A 17,671-nucleotide genomic window follows, 5' to 3' on the forward strand; every position below is an offset into this window, starting at 1 on the left:
GATGTCTTTCTTTAGATCGACAAAGACGACAAGGTAAAAATTTGGACTTCATTTTTTGTCACCATGTCTACAAAAGTACAACACTTGTTTACCAGCCCTGCCTCCCACAAAGTGCAAATGTACAGCTGTAGAACCATTTTCACTTATGGAACATTTCAGTAGTCTTGGAATATTTGACCTAGAATGATGGCCTGGAGAAAAGTCTGATTTTTATTTAAGAGATATTTTTTTTAAAATTGAATGGTGGGAGTAGACCATTAGTACTCAGCTTTGCACATTTCCTGTAAAAAAGATCAACATGTCTGAAAGAGAAGTCACGTGCAAGTCCAAAAGAAAAGAGGTGCATTTTCCCATGTTCCATAACAAAACCTGACACTGTTTTAGCCCAAAGCAGATACTAGAGCCTTCAAGGAGCCTACACACAGACAAGACTGACAGGGCAAAACCATAGACTCCTTAAGAATATTATAAATAAGGACTGTTTCTAGTTGAGAATATTCCTAAATGCCAAACAGCTGGAAAGTACGAGAGCAGTCAGGGCATGGATCAGCACTTTTTTGTTACAACTTCTTGCCTAGGCAGCTGCTAATGGCTACACTCAAAATCAGCAGATCTTTAGCTTGATCTAGCACTGTCACTTTTATGTGCTCTCAGAAAGCTAATATGGGAAATAGGGGGTTTTCCCAGGTCTTAATACGTAATCCAAATATTTTATCATGTATGCTGCAATTCAGACAGTTTACAAGTTGGTATTTAAATCTGTACTCAAGCCCCTGCTTTAGGTGTTCACTTTATTTTTAAATTAACCATTATGTACTGCATTTATTTTTCCCATAACAGAAGATAAGTGGCTTTTGCCTTTGTTCGCAGCTTGAGAAATACAATGTAGGTCAGTCTAAAAAAAAAAATCTGAAGTTGTGTTAATTACTCAGAGGTAATTACACTTGCTTTACCAATAGCATTTACTATTGCTACACTGGTATAATGTTTTCCATTAGGAGCAGTTTTCATATTTTCATAGCACTCTGAAGCACGTGCCATTAGGTCTGAAATTTCCCATGATTCATCATCACTCTCCAAAGCACAACATTGATTTCAACTACCACCCCCTTTGAATCAAAACATTGGCGCTTTTCAATTTAGCACTTGCCATAACATTAGCAATTGTCAGTTTTCCCCTTTTTACTATTTTTCAAATGTCCTGTTCTCTCTTACATGCTTTATTTTGGGGAGTTTTGTTGTTTGGGTTTTTTTTTTAATAAGTCTTTCTGAAGGTATTGAAGACTGCAAACTGTCATTTGAAAACTAAGTATAATCCTCTATAAATGCAATGATTCTCTGTGATTGTGGTGAAGTTAGAGCTGCATGCTCACTGTAAGAGTATTACATTGTTATCACAGTGGTAAAACAGTGCTCCTCCCAAGACAAATCTATACCTGGAGCCCCACTTAACTGTATTCCAAAGAGATGTAAAAGACAAGGGCCCTAAACACTACAAAAATGTGTCCATGTAGAGAAGGAGCCCATCAGAGGTTTATAGCTGAAGGACTATAGACTCTGAGAAGAAGAGACTGAGAGAAAACACCCCTACCCTACAACTTCAGTTTCTTTGATGCTTAGTTTTTCTGGGTACTCCTTCCCTTCTCTGCTATCTGTCACAGACAGAACCGGACAAAGTGATCCCTAAGAGATTCCTACCTTCTTCTACAGATTATACAATACAGCATTTTTCAATGTGAAAACTGCAGTGGTATTTCACCTATACTTTTATTAACACATCTAATTCTACTTGGGTAACTTCTTCATGAGCAGTAATCAGGGTCACCAATGTTAAAACACTGCACAGCAGATGACTGCATGCAGTTATTTCCCTTCTGCTTTTGCCTAAACCTCTTGTTGTTCCATTTCCTGCAGATCCACCAGAAGAATTTGGCACTCATTCTAGACCCATGTTACCTTTTCAGACTTAATTTAAAACCATGGTATTTCAAACACAAATGAACCTGAATATTTATGTATGGCATGCATCTTCACAATCTGAAGATTCTGAACTTCTTAAGGGGAAGCTCATCAGATCACAACAGATTTGAGGCTTAGTTTTAGTCCACATCTCAGTCACCAAACATAAGCTTGATACAAGAATTCTAGCATTCTAACCAAGGGAAGAAAAATAAATAACCAGAATTTCTTCTGTATCGCTTTTGGTCTATCTCTGAAAATTTCCTTTATTCTGATAGATTTTATTGAGCAGCCACAATTTTGCATATAGATGAAAAAAAAATTGCTCTGAAAGAATACATGTGCTATGCTCAGAGAAAAAGGAGTCTATAGCAGAACTGAACAGAAATCATATGCCAGAGAGCACCGTGTCATTTAACTCTGAGAACCGCCTAAGGATGACAGGTATGTTATTTGGAATAAGCAAGAAGCTATCTTGTCATTTAGATTAATTCAAAATACAATTCCCCAAATTGCTCTTCTTCCTGTACAAGGTGTGTCAAAGGTCTAAAAATACCCAATTTTTCCCAAAAAGTTAAGGTATCTCCAGCCTTTATAAAAAACATGTACATTCTGAAAAATGCAAACTTAATAGTAACTAATTTCAGCCTTACTAGGGGAGATATTGTTTTGAACTTTTTTTGATATAAGACCATCACAAATGTTGCGTTTTTTTAATTTATTCTTCCTTATGCAAAACTGAAGCACCAAGAAGTCCAGTAAATAAAGTGTGAGTCTTGCTTAATTAACCTATTTTGCAAGTTATTGGGTATGGTAATACCTGCTCGTATCAGTGACTCCAAAGCAGGGGGAACCCTCTAGTTAGCAGTTAAGAAGTAAAATTATATAGCTCAACCACCATTAATAATTCGAAACAGTACACAAAATTCAGGGAAAGGAATGGTGCAGAGGTGAGGTTACTTCTGTGTGACAACATTTCTTATTCCTTCTCCACACATACCTCACTTCACAAAACCTTTTAGATACAAATAAAATAGCCATGACCTTTTTTCCTCCTCTGCATGATTAATTACTTAATGTATTATTAATTGGAAAATGTAGCTGAATTTCAAATGCTTTCATTCTCTCAGCATATCATGCTGTCTGGGAAGCGCCGATTAAGCTGTTCATCAAAGGTGAGCAGGCAAGGTCATGTAGGCTGTGCCTCTTCAGTTATTCATTACCTGTCCTAAATAGTAATTAACAACAGCAATATTTCCATAAATCAAGCTTTTCTGATTACCTTCAGATGATAGGAGGTTGAGGGGGGAGGGGAAAGAAGGAATCAGTGTCTGGGGTTTTTGCTTGTATCCCTTTTTTCGCCATTTCTTCTAGTGCCTACCTGAATAATTGAATCAATAGATTGGCTGTCATATAAAACACAGAATTTTACTTCAAGTCAACAGGAATTCCACACAGAATAAAGAGGAAATTATGGTTTCCTTTCTCCCTTCCCTATGCCTCAGCCCAGCTTTAAAGGGGTATTTGGTCTAAGAAGGCTTCTCAATTACCAAGATTGCTATATTTATTATTTTTGTTCCTTTATATGATCTCCATCACCAAAGTTAGAGTAGGGATCTCAGACCATGGTCTTGAGGCCACATTCAATGAGGCTTTGAGTTTATAAAGAAATTTATCCTTCAGTATCTGTGAGGTTTCTCACCTTGAGGCATTTCAGGTGGCAAATAGTGAGGCTCTTGAGCACTGACATGAACCCAGTCAAAATCATCGTACAGGTCTTGGTGGTAGTCACAGGGCCCAGGACCATCATCGAACGTGCATCCTCCTAGAGAAGAAATTTGTTATTAGTTTATTTAAAAACAGAGACCTTCCAAGAGTCAAGCAGAGGTGTTTCTTTGGGGTCCACCACAACTGCAGTGCCCATGCAGCCTTGTATCACAATTCACAGGCTTGCATTTACAAAGCTAAAACCTGCAAACAACTCAGTGTTCCTCCTCTCTTTGGTAAAAACATCACTACTCCACACAATTAATTTCCCCCAAGAGCACCTTCTGTCAGAGCAAATCATAACCTGAAGTCACTAATTCAGATGAGTCTGTGTAACAAAAAGCAACATGCTATCCAAACCACAGAGGAAACTGAGAATAATAGACCAAGATCAAAGACGAAAAACAAAAATACTCTGAAAGCAAAAGCAGTCCAAACACTGACAGCAAGGGTAAATACTGTGCCCAAAACAGTCAGAAAAATTAATTAAAATTACTTAGAAAATAAATAATTGCTCCAGAATGAATTGGGTAATCTTGATTTACTAAATCAATCTAGCATAACATAGCAAGGCATCTTTTCAGGGTCACACAAACAACAGATATGAAAACCTTACAACAAAAGTTGTGAGAAATGACAGAGAGAAAGAAAAAATGGAAGGAATGTAAATGATGGGAGGAAAAAAAGACAATTCCCATGTAGCACAGTAATGTCTGCCCTGTCTCACTCATTAAGTTTTTTATTCCATTGTTAACTCAAGGGCATTAAGTAGGCTGGGAAAAGAGAGAAGAAAGCATGGCAATCTCAGAAAAAGATCAAGGTTTGAGAATTAAGAAACAAAGGAATCAAAAGAGCCTGGTCAAAAAAAAAAAAAAAAAAGCAAAGCATAAAGGCAAGAAAATACAGATGTCATGCATACAATTCTGCAGCAGCTGTTATCTCTATGCATGGCACACAGCCCTGGAGTTTGCTCCTCCTACTCAGAAACAAAACCCAACAGCAGGAGAGAGTGAAAGAGAAAGCAGTGCATTCAACATTACTTAGGTGGTATTTTTTTAATCTAGAAAAGTTATATAAGAATTAGACTACAGACAATTAGTGAAAGTCAGGGGAGCTATTTCTTGCATGCTCTTCTCCCTCAGTAACTCTCTCTCAGTAACATGCTCTTCTCCTCAATAAGTCAGGCACAACAATCCAAATAACAATGCTTATCACAACACAAGTTCCTTTTGCTAAGACACTTCTAGAATAACAGGGGTATTTGTATTGACTTTGTTGTCTGTTTTTTTAAATACAAAACAAGGGACAAGTACTTCAAAAATAAACAAAAACCCCTTATTACAATAGATTCCAGTGTTGCCCTATGATGAGTCACCACCACAGCACAAACACCCAACACCCTTCCAGGCCTGCCAGGGTCTTGCCAGCTCACACTGCACTCAGGAGGTGAATGGGTTGGAGGTGGAAAAGGGGAGATTGAGGCCACCAAGAGCTACAATCTGTGCTTATTTTCTGCCCTCTGTACAAGACATACATGGTGTGGAACTATGAAAGGCCAGAGAAAAAGGAAAAGGAAAATGTGCATGTATGTCACCAAACTGAGAATGAAAATGTTTATAATCCACCCAAAACAGAGTATTTAAGTATCACATAACAGACAGAGTTTGCACAGAGTTCATGTCTAGGGAAGAGAAAGTTCCTTTTGCTAAATTCCATAAGCAGATCTGCACAGTGTCCTACACCAAGAGATCATGTTGCATCTTAAATTAGGGATGATTCAAATACTTCCCAGAAATCTGTAAAAGTATTTGTCATTTTGACTGAATGACAAAATCAAATTTTAGACACTCCTACATCACGAAAACCCATTGCCAGATATGCACCCAGGTACTCCCAGAATTACCTTTTAACCAATGTTCAGCTGGCAAGAAAAACGTCAGGACAGAAAGAAAATTCTACACTGAAGCAAAATTTGTGAGGAATCCTTGTACCGTAAACCCTTAAAACTTCATATGCATCTCTGTATTAACAATACTTGCTCAAACATCACCCTTTGACAACATAAGTAGAGCATCAACAGCAGCAACAAAAGCACCACAACATTTTATTCCCAGTACTAAGTTGGTTACTTCATCACTGTCACTGTCAAAGACTGCAAGGAACGAGAGAAATATTTGTGTGTCAGAGAAATATTTATACTTTTTAATGTCCCAACCCCAGGGCCCTCTGTTACCAGTGAGAGACTTTTCTAATTAACATCTATTATGATAAAGCCAAAAATACTTAGAACATAAATCTTGCACTTTAACTTACACTTCTATGATCACTCTACATCAAAAAACTATACGTTTCCTTCAACATTTTACTGATAAATGAATAGCAGTTTCCCTTAAAGGGAAGTTATCAGTCTGCTGTCCCAGCACCAAAATGACATATGGCTTTGAAGCACATACCTGCAGGGCAACCATTACCCTTTTAAATGGTTTGAGTGCCCTCAGTATATAAATTTAAACTACCAATGAATCTTTTAGACTCATTTGGAAGATGAATGTCCTTAATTGCTTGTCTTTGTACCCTCTATTAATTTTAGTTATCAGAGTTCTGATTAGGAATAACAATGTCCCTGTTAATACACAGCAAGCAATCCCAACCTCCTCCTTGTGTGCACATCATGGCTGCACCCACAGAACAAGCAAATGTGCATTTATCATGTGCACATGAGCAAAGTTTATCAGGACAGATTATCAACCCACTACAAAACCAATCCTGTAACATTGCTTGAACCAATGGTTTCCTCTCATGGAGCACACTGCCACCTTACCTCTTACCAACATACTGAGACATTTCAAGGCAAGTAAACATCCAGTGCTGTAGGGTTTTTTCTACCACAATACAAGCCGAGCATTTCAAACCCCCTGCAGACTTCTCCTTAAGACTTAAAACATGAGCAGATTCAGACCTCTCCTCTGTTTTAACAGTCAATTGCCTGCATGCTATTTTGATAACTCCAGGCAGTAAGAGACAAACCTAGTGCAACATGCTGTGTGGAAAACACAGGGAGAAGGGGTGGTGGGTGGGTGAAACCTACAGTGATGTATTTCTTTCACAGCCATTTGTTCAAAACTGTCTACATTTTAAATCAAATCTTAAATCACTCAAACATAAAACCACATCTGAAAAAAGTACCCAGAAGGTCAGGACTTATTAGCACCCTAATTCAAAATAATGTAACAGTATTGCCCAGGGAAAATAGTGGATTAGCTTGATCACTGCCTTCTAATGAAGTTGAGCAGCTGAACTCAAGTACCCATTCGTATTTGTTGCCTAACATTTTGACAAGAGTCTGCTAATATCCTACAAATGAGAAATCATAAATCTCCTACTAAGCCATCTGTAATTTCCCCCAAAACTCAATAAAACAGTATTATCAACCACTGTCCCATTATCTATGACCACCACATTCCTTTAGCTACTGCTGATGTATAACTTAAAATTTTTCTTCCATACTACCCCACCACTGGAATTTGTCCATATCTACCAATACATACGTCCTGCCACGGTGATTTGTACACCTCTGCTCAAACTCTGGGCTGGAAGCACAGTGCTGACATTCAAATGCTTTTGGATCTTGCACTTCCTAAATCCACATTTACCTTAGATTTCTATTATGCTTCTGAAAAAAATGGCAACAGAAGCAGTGATCAACAGTAATACACCAGACTGGTCTGACTTCAGTGGGTCCTGATGAGGGCTAAAGAACTGGGATGCAAGGCAGTCAGTAGTGTCTCCTCCTTTCAAACAACACTGCCATCAGGACATGGCCCAGAAGAGCTGAATGGGACAGCATCAACCACAGCCAAGAGCTGCCACACCTGCAGTGGTGGCAGCAGCCATCAAGTCATCTTCAACAATCAAAGACAAACAAAAAAGAAAAAAGCGGATAGTCCATCAGAAACAAACACCCCACCAACAGATGGAATAGAAAACTAAGAAGACAGAATTTGAAGTATCTATTATTATTTTGTCAAACTATTAATTTTATTTTTGATCAATTAAATTTGTTCAGTTGTTTGTGAAGTATTTGGGAAACATTTACATTTGATGGAAATCAAGCAAAACAATGATTCCATTATCTTTTCTCATAAACTGCACTAGGTTATCAACTTCAGCCTAAACAGATTGAGAACTCACACACTCCCCTTCAATGTCCTTCTAAAAGATAAATGATAAATCATACTAGCCTCAAAAAATTTCCTGCCTACATGTCCATTTTCATTTATGAAAGATAAAGAATCTTAAATGTTCATTATAAAAAGAAAGATTAATATTCCACACTGAACTCTCAGAAAATAAATTAAAGCTCTGCTTAATAACAAGGTCATCAAGATTAACCTAAATTTAATCTCAAAATTAATCATAAAATCCCCAAAATTAATCAAAATTTAATGAAGATTTAATAAAGATCATTTAGACAAGAAGTTACACATCATCTATTGTAGGGGCTTGACCCTGGCTCAAGACATGTGCCCCCCAAAGCTGCTCTATCAATCCCCTCCTTGGGGTAGAGAAAAATATTCTGAAGGACCTTTGGGTCACGCACCAATTACCATTGTGGGCAAAATCACATTCAACTTAATTTATCACCAATCAAATTTGAGCAGTGTAATGAAAAATAATATCTAAGGTCTTAAAAAACCTTTTGTCACACAGAAAATTTTTCTCCTTAAATCTGGTATCCCAGAGGCACTACCATTGTCGCTGATAGGCTCAGCCCAGGTCTTTCTTGGAGTCTGGCACTGGTTTTATCAGCCACGGGAAGCTTCTGGCAGTTCTTCACAGAAGCCACTCTTGTCTTCACAGAACCCCCCCAGCCACCAAAACACAAACACAGAATACCTATAAAAGCTATTACAAATAATTTATTTATTTACATTTAAAGATAAATTAAATTTTTTTTTTAATTACAATAATGATTTCTTAGCAGCAGCACTTAGTACTGACATTGCCCTGTGATTTTGGTTTATCCTACCTCCTTTTATAACAACCCAGAAAAGAAGAGCTAAACAGATCTTTTCTCCACCAGGTTACAATATAAATAAGCTTAAGACTAGAAAAAGCATGTGTCAATAACTGCCACTGATAAATGGATGTCCGTTACAACTTTACTGTGGACTCCCAGCTCATCAGCTCAGGATAAAAAGAAAGACTGATTCCGAATTTGAATAACTGATCATTATGTGACAATTCCTAACTTATCACTGCACTCCCTAGAGATTATGTCACTTCTACTATTCAGAATAGAAACATTCAGTTGCACAACAACATTAAATTTAAGATACTCACAGCATTTATTATGAATAGAATTATGGTGCACTGGAGATCTACTAACTTCTAGATAAAAGATACTATTCCCTAATAGCATGTAAAAAGTCTGTATGCCTATTTTAATATTTATATTTTAGAATGTTCTTCATTACTTAGTCCTATAACCTATCAACATGGCAAAGGATTTTTTTCAGCCTCAGAATGGCACGTATAGAAAGACAGTTGAAAGCATTCAACTTTACAGTTTAGTTCTGAGATCTGTTTTTGCATCTGACCACTTCTGGTGTTATGCAATACTTAAAACACACTAGTAATATCTCACTCATTCATGCTCCTCCATTTCAAGGAGCTGGTTGTAAGCCCAGAAACTCATCCACTACGACCAGGCAGAGCACCAATACAGGAGGAAAAAAAAATAACAAACAAGACACAAGAGAAGACTTGAACTAGAGGCACACAAGAATGTTCTGTCAGTACAATTTCTCCTGTGCACAGGGCTCAGTCACCAATGGTTTCTTTTGGAACTTCTGTGTATGAAGGTGTCACAGTAGGGATTAAATACTCTTTTCTCATTCAGCTCAAATGACTACTTGGAACAATCTGCTTGTTTTATTCAATAACATGTTTTTATTTTTCTCCACCACCTGCTGTAAAAACATAATGAATAGCTCTAAATCTATCAAAGTAGATAGCTCCATAGCAATAACCCAGTATAAAATGATGTTGATCCATGATGTCAGGTAAATTTCCTGTGAATTTTTGTAGTGAATTCAAAAGTTGAAGATAGAGGTGCTATAGCAGATGTATTCTCTGTCATATACATCCAGGTACAATTTCTGCTTTTAAAAATCACCCACTTTCCACATTAATTTACCTGTTTATATTACAGTACACCTTGAAGCACAGGATGTTTTCATCTTCTAACGGCGCTACATAATTTCTGTTATGAGCATTTTAAAACACCTTGACTGCAGAGCATTCAGACACCTGTCAAGACTATACTAAGAATTTATGTTAATGCAGTTTGAGAATAAATCTTAATGAATTATGTTAAAACGCTTATGTTAAATATTACCTACTGAAATGTAACACTGAAACAACCTTAATTAACCTATGGCATCTAAAAAGACCGAAGATTAGCAGCAATATTTACTGTTAAAAAAATAACCATGAAAAGAGCTGCACTTACTGAGAATTACAGATTCTCCACTACAGGGAGAAGTCACACTAAATACTAAGAACATTTATCTTCCTTAGTAGATATCTTATTTTGTAGTACTGAAATCCATTACACAAAACAACTGATTTCATGTAATAGCAATAAAAACCAGCTAAACTCAACTACCTGCAAATGGGTTTTTTTTAATTCTTCTAGACTTGTTCTTAATATCACCTTCTTAATTTAAAAACTTCAGCATGGAACTCCAAGTCTCAGGAATGTAAACAACAAGAGCAAAATATTATATATGGCAAATTATTCCTAAATTAACATTATTGTATTTTAGTTGTAGGGCTTTTGTTGGTGTCGTTATAACAGTCAAATAATCTAAACATCTCTACAAATATAATTTTTTCTAACAAGAATGCGGAGAAATCTCTCCTATATCAGTATTTGCTATAAATCACTGTGAACTTAAAACCAAACCCACCCTCCAAAAGTCATTAAGTAGTGCCATAACCAAGGAGATGAGTAGGGGACAAAATGCTAAACAGCTCACAATCTAGTCTGATCTAAGTGCAAATTCCTCTTCATTGTCTGTCTTCCACATTTCTTATTAATAAATACCTAATTTTAGAATAGAAAGATAGGAACTGGATAATTATTAGGTGCAAGTTATGGAGAATGCATGAAGCCTCAGGTGGACATCCTTTCCTGTGCTCTTCAGGGCAAGCTATCACTATTAATGCTAGCATCTATCCTAGCTTCAAATATTGGAAGAGCATGAAGATTTACAATTAGATGTGGTGTACCTGACCATGCCATTTATTGAATTTCTTCTATTAAATTAGCCTCTCTCACTCTTTATACCCAGGCTGGAAAAGGCTTGTACATCTCTGATTTCAAAAAGCTTCAGATTCATTGCCAAGAGGAATCTTTTCCATGGTTTACCAGCAGTGAACAGAATGGAAAAACAAAAGAGATGGAAACGAACAAAAGACACTATCTGTCTTTCAGTTTCCAAACTGAGCAAAACATAATCTAAACAAAAGTGTCTTTAAATTTCCTCTTGTTCTCAAGGGAAGAGGAGTTCTTCTGTTCTTTACTGGAGAGGTGACAACATGTAGCTGTGAAAAGTCACAATTGCTTAGTGTCTTTTTCATCGTTCCTTGACATGGGCAAGGCAGCAGAGAGAAAACAACCCTACATATGCAGATCACTTTTATATAACTGAAGTTATCAAGGCAATTTTCATTTCAGTTCACAAGATATTTCTGAAACCATGAGAAGAATTAACAGTTTCATGAAACAATGTACAGATTTTCATGAATATACAAGTTAAAACAGCCACAGAATGACAAAGCTATTTCATATTTCAGCTTAAAGGCTGCAAGCTTCAGTATTCCTGCAGTACACTGAGCAAAATTCAGACCAATTGCACTGGTGACAAGAAGTTATACCATTATAATATAAAAAAATGGTGTTTTGAGGGGTGGAATCATGCTCTTGAAATTAATAAATATTTTCATAACATTACCAATAGTCAAACACCAGCAAACAAGTTCTGTGTCTTCAAGAATACAATTGGGAGTTCCAAAAATAAATTATTCACTTTGATGTTTTTAATGGATATGTGGTCTTACAACACTGCTTCTGAAAACATCTTTACTAAGACACTGCTAGTGCTTATCTATAGAAAATGTAATGTAGATATCACAGTCTCTGGCATTTCTCCTAAACATTCTCACAATATACTGTTAAAAGGCAATGGATAAGAACAAATTAAACTTAGGAGGAGTGCTAAGTGAAAACAGCCCTACAAACATTACATTAAATCAAAAAAAAATTCTACATTGAGTGGTTATTTTGTAACTTGCTCTCCAAGGGAAAGAAAAAAAAAAAGATTAAACAAGTACTTGGAAGAAATAAGTTCACAGCTCAATTTCTGTCTCTATCTCTACTAATCATGCCACCAACTCAACCACAAAAACAGGCCTAACAGCTACACAGCTACACATCACTGAATAAGCTGAGTTGGAAGGGACCCATCAGGATCATTGAGCTCAAGTCCTGGCCCTGCACAGCACCATTCCCAAGAGTCACACCATGTGCCTGAGAGCATTTTCCAAACACGTCCTGAACTCTGTCAGGCTTGGTATTGTGACCACTTCCCTGGAGATCCTGTTCCAGTGCCCAACCACCCTCTGGGTGAAGAACCTTTAAATGATATCCAACCTAAACCTCCCCTGACACAACTCCAAGCCATTCCCTTGGGTCATGTCACTGGTCATCACAGAGAAGAGATCAGTAACTGCCCCTCCTCTTCCTCTTACAAGGATATTGAAGACTACAGTGAAGTCTCTGCTCAGTCTCTCCTTTTCCAGGCCAAACAGACCAAGTGAACTCAGCCACTCCCCATATGGCTTCCCCTCAAGGCCCTTCCTCATCTTTTTTGCTCTTCTTTGGACACTCTCTAACAATTCAACCTCTTTTTTATATTATGGTACCCCAAACTGCCCCCAGTACTCAAGGAGAGGCCACCGCAGTGCAGAGCAGAGCAAGACAATTCCCTCCCTTGCCCAGCTGCAATGCTGTGCCTGATGCCCCCCAGGCCATGCTTGGCCCTCCTGGCTGCCAGGGCACTGCTGACTCATATTCAACCTTCTGCCAATGAGAACCCCCAGGTCCCTTTCTGTGGCACTGCTTTTTAGCATCTCATCCCACCCTATTAAAACGTTCACAGTTTAGCCATAAAACAGTGTGACAGGGGACAATACAAGTTATTTAAAGTTTGTTCTAGAACCCATTTCTTTTTCTATTCGTTATTAAAACTTCTTTAGCAAACAAAAAGAAAAAGCTTCCAGCTAGACAATAGGAACAACTATTCAACTAAAAAAAAAGTCTCCTCTTTAAGAGCAACAAACAAGTTACCACAGCATTGGTGCAGAAACCAGAGAAATGAGTAAATGAGAGAAGAGTACATAAGTTATATAGACTAAAGTTTAAAAGGAGCTAAAGGAACAGAGCTCAAAATGAACATGGACAATATGAAAGCTGAGGACTTCTTAAGGGGAGATGAGCAGAAGACTGTGTATAAAATATTAAATTGTCATGCAGAAAGGACGATCAAATTAAATGCAAGCAAATGGAAGAGCTCTGACACTGAAAATGACAGAAGCTGTTATAAAAGGTCATTTCTCAAGTCTCAGAAGGAGATAAGTCCAAGATGGTAGAGAGATGATGGAAGAGTTTGGTCATCATATAAATCCAGAGTCTCAAGAAGATGACGAGACCCTCTCAGAAGAGATCTTCTGAGAAACAACATTAAGGTACATAAAGAATTAAGCTAGCAGTGAATCAATCACAAAACTTGGGCAAATGAATAAGAGAGGCAATGAGCAATACTGGGTTTAAAAATACACCTTCACACACACAGGCACTGCCAAACTAAAAGCCAAATCCTTGTGTACCAGAAGTGAAGATACTGCTCTAGTTTCTTATTTTGCAGTAAGAAAAGTGGTAGGTACTTTAATATGAGGCATATCTTTTCATGGAAACCTAGCAAGATGAAAGGAAGGTTAGAAAGAACAACAGTGCAAATGTATTTTGAAAGCAGTGAAAGTTTCTATACCGATGGGAAACAGCCAAGCTTCTAAATTTAGCGAAGGGTCCAATGAGACACGGACTGACAAATAACAAATTCAAGATATAACGGGCCCCAGTCTACAAAATCAGAGAATAGTTTAGTGTGGAAGGGACTACTGCAGGCCATCTGGTCCAAGCACTCTGCTCAAGCAGAGCCACCTAGATAGAGACAGCTGCCTAAGACCATGTCCAGACAATATCCCCAAGGATGGAGATTCCACAGTTTCCCTGAACAACCTGTGCCAGTGCACAGTAACCCACAAAGTTAAAAGAAAAAACAACCAGAACACACAAAAAACCAAAATCAAACAAAACAAAACACCACACCACACCAATTTTTTAAAAAACATGTTTATGAGTGTTTCCTGGTACTCAGTGTCACTCTCCCTGTTTGAAAGACAGCATCAAAAACCTCACTGATGTAAGCAAACAGTATTTGCTGATGTCCCTCACAGATCTGGAAATGACTTCAAGTATGAGCTGTTCCATCACCTTCCTAGAATCAAGGTTAAACAGAGGAGCCTAACCCTTCCTGTGTTCTCCTTGCATAACCTCCTATTAAAATGATGTCTTATCATAAACTTTTCTCAGTGTCTTGGTTTGAAATTGCAACCTAAGACACTCAGCAATGCTTCATACTTTCCCTGGTGTCAAATTGAAGCTCTGCATTTCCTTACTGGCTTTAACACCTTTTATTTAATCACGAAGACAATTATAACATTGTCTCCTGCAATGTTATGCTTAAAGATGGACTGAAGTACTACAAAAAAATCTAAGATAAAAACCAAAAATATATGTAATTTTTTCATAATAAACAAGCTGAGAACAGCAAACACAAAGAGAGATTTGTCTTTATCTTCTATCTTTGACCTTTCCTCTTTAGACTTACAAATCAGAGTCTTCCTCTACAGGTGCCCTACAGAATCAAGTAAATGTTAAATGGATGATTACTTCACACACTACTCTTTGTAGTGAGTGAGGAAATTGTGAGGAAAATATTTTAGGTAGATTACATTGGGAGAGGGCAATGTGACAGCAAAGCTCTTTAACACACTCGAAGAAAAATACACAATGCTAACAATTTCGTTTCTTCCTTTATATCTTGTAGCCAAATCACTACTTGCTATTGAACAGATTTAGAATATAAATTGTGTGACATATTTAGAATATAAATTATGTAAGCAAGTAATGTGTCTCTTCTCTCATCAGATTTGGTCCTCAGCAAGATCTCTGATGAACAGACAGCACAAATTATCTAACCATTTTGGACAAAACTTACTGATATGCCATCAAACTTAGGTTTACTTGTGCAATTGAAAAAAAGAAACTCTCAACAGAAAACTTACAATAGACACATAAAGTTCTAGCAAGAAATCACTATTTTAGGGTAGAAATATTTACAATCAGAATAGCAGAAATACTACAATTTAACAAAATAATGTAATGTTACTTTATGGCTTCCCAGGGAATTGAGCTCAAGGACTTTAAACTTGTCGTTTTATCTGCAAATCTGCACTGGAGTTTCAATAAAACTAACTATTACAAGAATACTTAACTGTATTATAGTATTTTCAGGCAGATACAAGTTGGATTTAATCTCTCCACTTCTTAAATGAAAAAGCATTCTCCCTGGGTTGGCTTTTGAAAATACCGTAAGCCCGAAGGTTAGATCTACTTTAGACTGTGCAATGAAGCCGTTGCTTTTGAAATCAATCATCTATGTGTGTCCTGAGGGCACAGTGCCCAAAGCACAGCAAGGAGAACAGAGAAACACTATCCTGACAATCTTACCACTTCGGCACGCAAGTGAACACATATCCCTTCATGTTACATGTTGCAAAGAAGCTAAGTGCAAGAAAAACTATGGTGGAAAACTGTCCAGGTAGACACTGATAGACACTGCCAGGACTAGTCAGAGCATAAATTTGCCACTCGGTCTTTAGATTTTAAGGCTGAATTAAGTATTTTCAGGAAAACATGAGCTTGATGCTAAATAATAGCTAAAAGATAATTCAAGAGTTAAAATAGAAAATTTAGAAAAGAATATTGAACATTTCTTCACAAAATTATAAGCCACATCCAGAATTCTTATGTGGTTATAGTTTTCCATCTCCTAAGGGTTATAATAGAAATAATAAAGGCTTAGAGAACATTTGAAAGGAAAAAAAGGAAAAGAAATCTCACACTTCACTATTGGACTAACTTCTCTTTTTTCAAATTAGACAATGCAGTTACATATTGAACTAGAACTTGTACAAGTATTACATGCCTGTGTTTTCACAATATCTTTTCAGTTATCATTTGGTAGCATACTCACAAAGGTGTATAATACAAAGTATTTTTTGGTATGCCATTACCTAAAACAGCATGCAATTTTCTAGGGAAAAGAAAGAAAAGATGCAGCAGGATAAGCTGCTAAAAGGTATCATTTTTTTATATTCCTACTATATCTCATCTGAGAATGAAAACTTCATAGAAGATGAAAATATTTGAAGAGCTTCAGATTTGGGATTTGTTTTGTTTTTTTAAAGCCAGAAGGAAAAATATGAACTGTTTTAGTGGACAATGTGTGTCCTAATGCTTGCATCACTTGTTACTATAAATAAACTTTTTAGAAATTAAAAATTAAAATAAAAACACTAGCCTCTCCACAAAAGCTGTAGTCTTCTCTGTTTCTTAATTTTCTCTGTTATAACTTAAAGCTCAGAATTGGCTCTGCACTACCAAGTTATCATTTAAAGGTTACAATACAGAACATAATGCAGAGCTATACATTCAGAAAAAAAATACTTCATAGAGAACAAAACCCAAGAAAAGTATACAATTTTTTAACACAATATAAAAATCAATACATTATAGCCAACACATAATCTGGATGCAATGAATGAAGCAACAAACATAACAAAAATATTGCTGATTTTGAAATTAAACACTTCAGTAGCAGAGGGATATAAGCAATTTGTAATAAAACAGCCTCAAAGTATGACCAAAAGCTTCCTCCCTCATTTTTTGCCATATCACAATCCACAAGCATGGTGAAGTTCTGTCCTCTCCTTGCATACACTTTGAAGGAACAAAGACAGACACTAGGTCTTTTTGTTTGCATTTCATCTCTGTGTATTCTCATCTAGAAATACATTTGCAAACCCTTTTTCTGTGGGGTTGATTCCATCATACCCCTCATCCAAAGTGGTCTCCCTCTGTCTAAACTGAACCTCAGCCTGCCTTTCTGACAATCTTAGAGAAGAGCCGCACAAGTTACAACCGCCCTTTTACTCTTTCCCTCCACACTTGATCTCAGGTGAGCACTTCTTTTCTCAAGTATCACAGGTACCATCATTCAATACTGACACGTTCCTTCAAGCCTCTTCATGTGTCATTCACTCCTCCTATACCCAGTTTTTGAAGGATAACTAAAAAGCTTCTCTGAGAAACACTCTCTTCCAGCTTTCATCTACCCTTAACCCGATCACTTTGGCATCTCTTCTCTGCCCTTGACAAATGAGTCTTCTCCCACATTTATCTATTCACAGCACTGCTGAAAAGATTCTTTTTAAAGCCCATCACTTTGGCTGCATTCCACTTTCACTTCCTCTCTCTCCATGTTCAAAGAACAAACTTTATTTTGTTACCTTTCACTGTTTATGCCCACTTACAGAAAGCCAGCCAATTCAACTCAACAAAACTCATGGCAGCAACTGGCAGAAACCTATTCCTCTGTTGCTGTTGTTGGATTTGTTTTCCTCTGGTTTAGACAGTTAAAACAACACAGAGGGTTAGAGGGAAGAGGGAATGAGGGGTTAAATATACACACAC

At 37.1% G+C, this 17,671-nt stretch overlaps 1 protein-coding gene across 20 annotated transcripts in view; it reads right to left on the bottom strand.

Annotated features, from left to right (window-relative positions):
• PTPRK (protein tyrosine phosphatase receptor type K) overlaps window positions 1-17,671 on the bottom strand; it is a 374,534-nt gene that overhangs the window by 287,033 nt on the left and 69,830 nt on the right. For all 20 annotated transcript variants that reach the window (XM_030267876.4, XM_030267874.4, XM_030267872.4 and 17 more), the window contains exon 2: window positions 3,662-3,784. In XM_030267876.4, coding sequence (XP_030123736.1) covers window positions 3,662-3,784 — 123 coding nt within the window. The remainder of the gene's footprint in view (window positions 1-3,661; window positions 3,785-17,671) is intronic.

The sequence above is a fragment of the Taeniopygia guttata genome, chromosome 3, assembly GCF_048771995.1.
Source record: "Taeniopygia guttata chromosome 3, bTaeGut7.mat, whole genome shotgun sequence".
NCBI lineage: Eukaryota > Metazoa > Chordata > Aves > Passeriformes > Estrildidae > Taeniopygia > Taeniopygia guttata.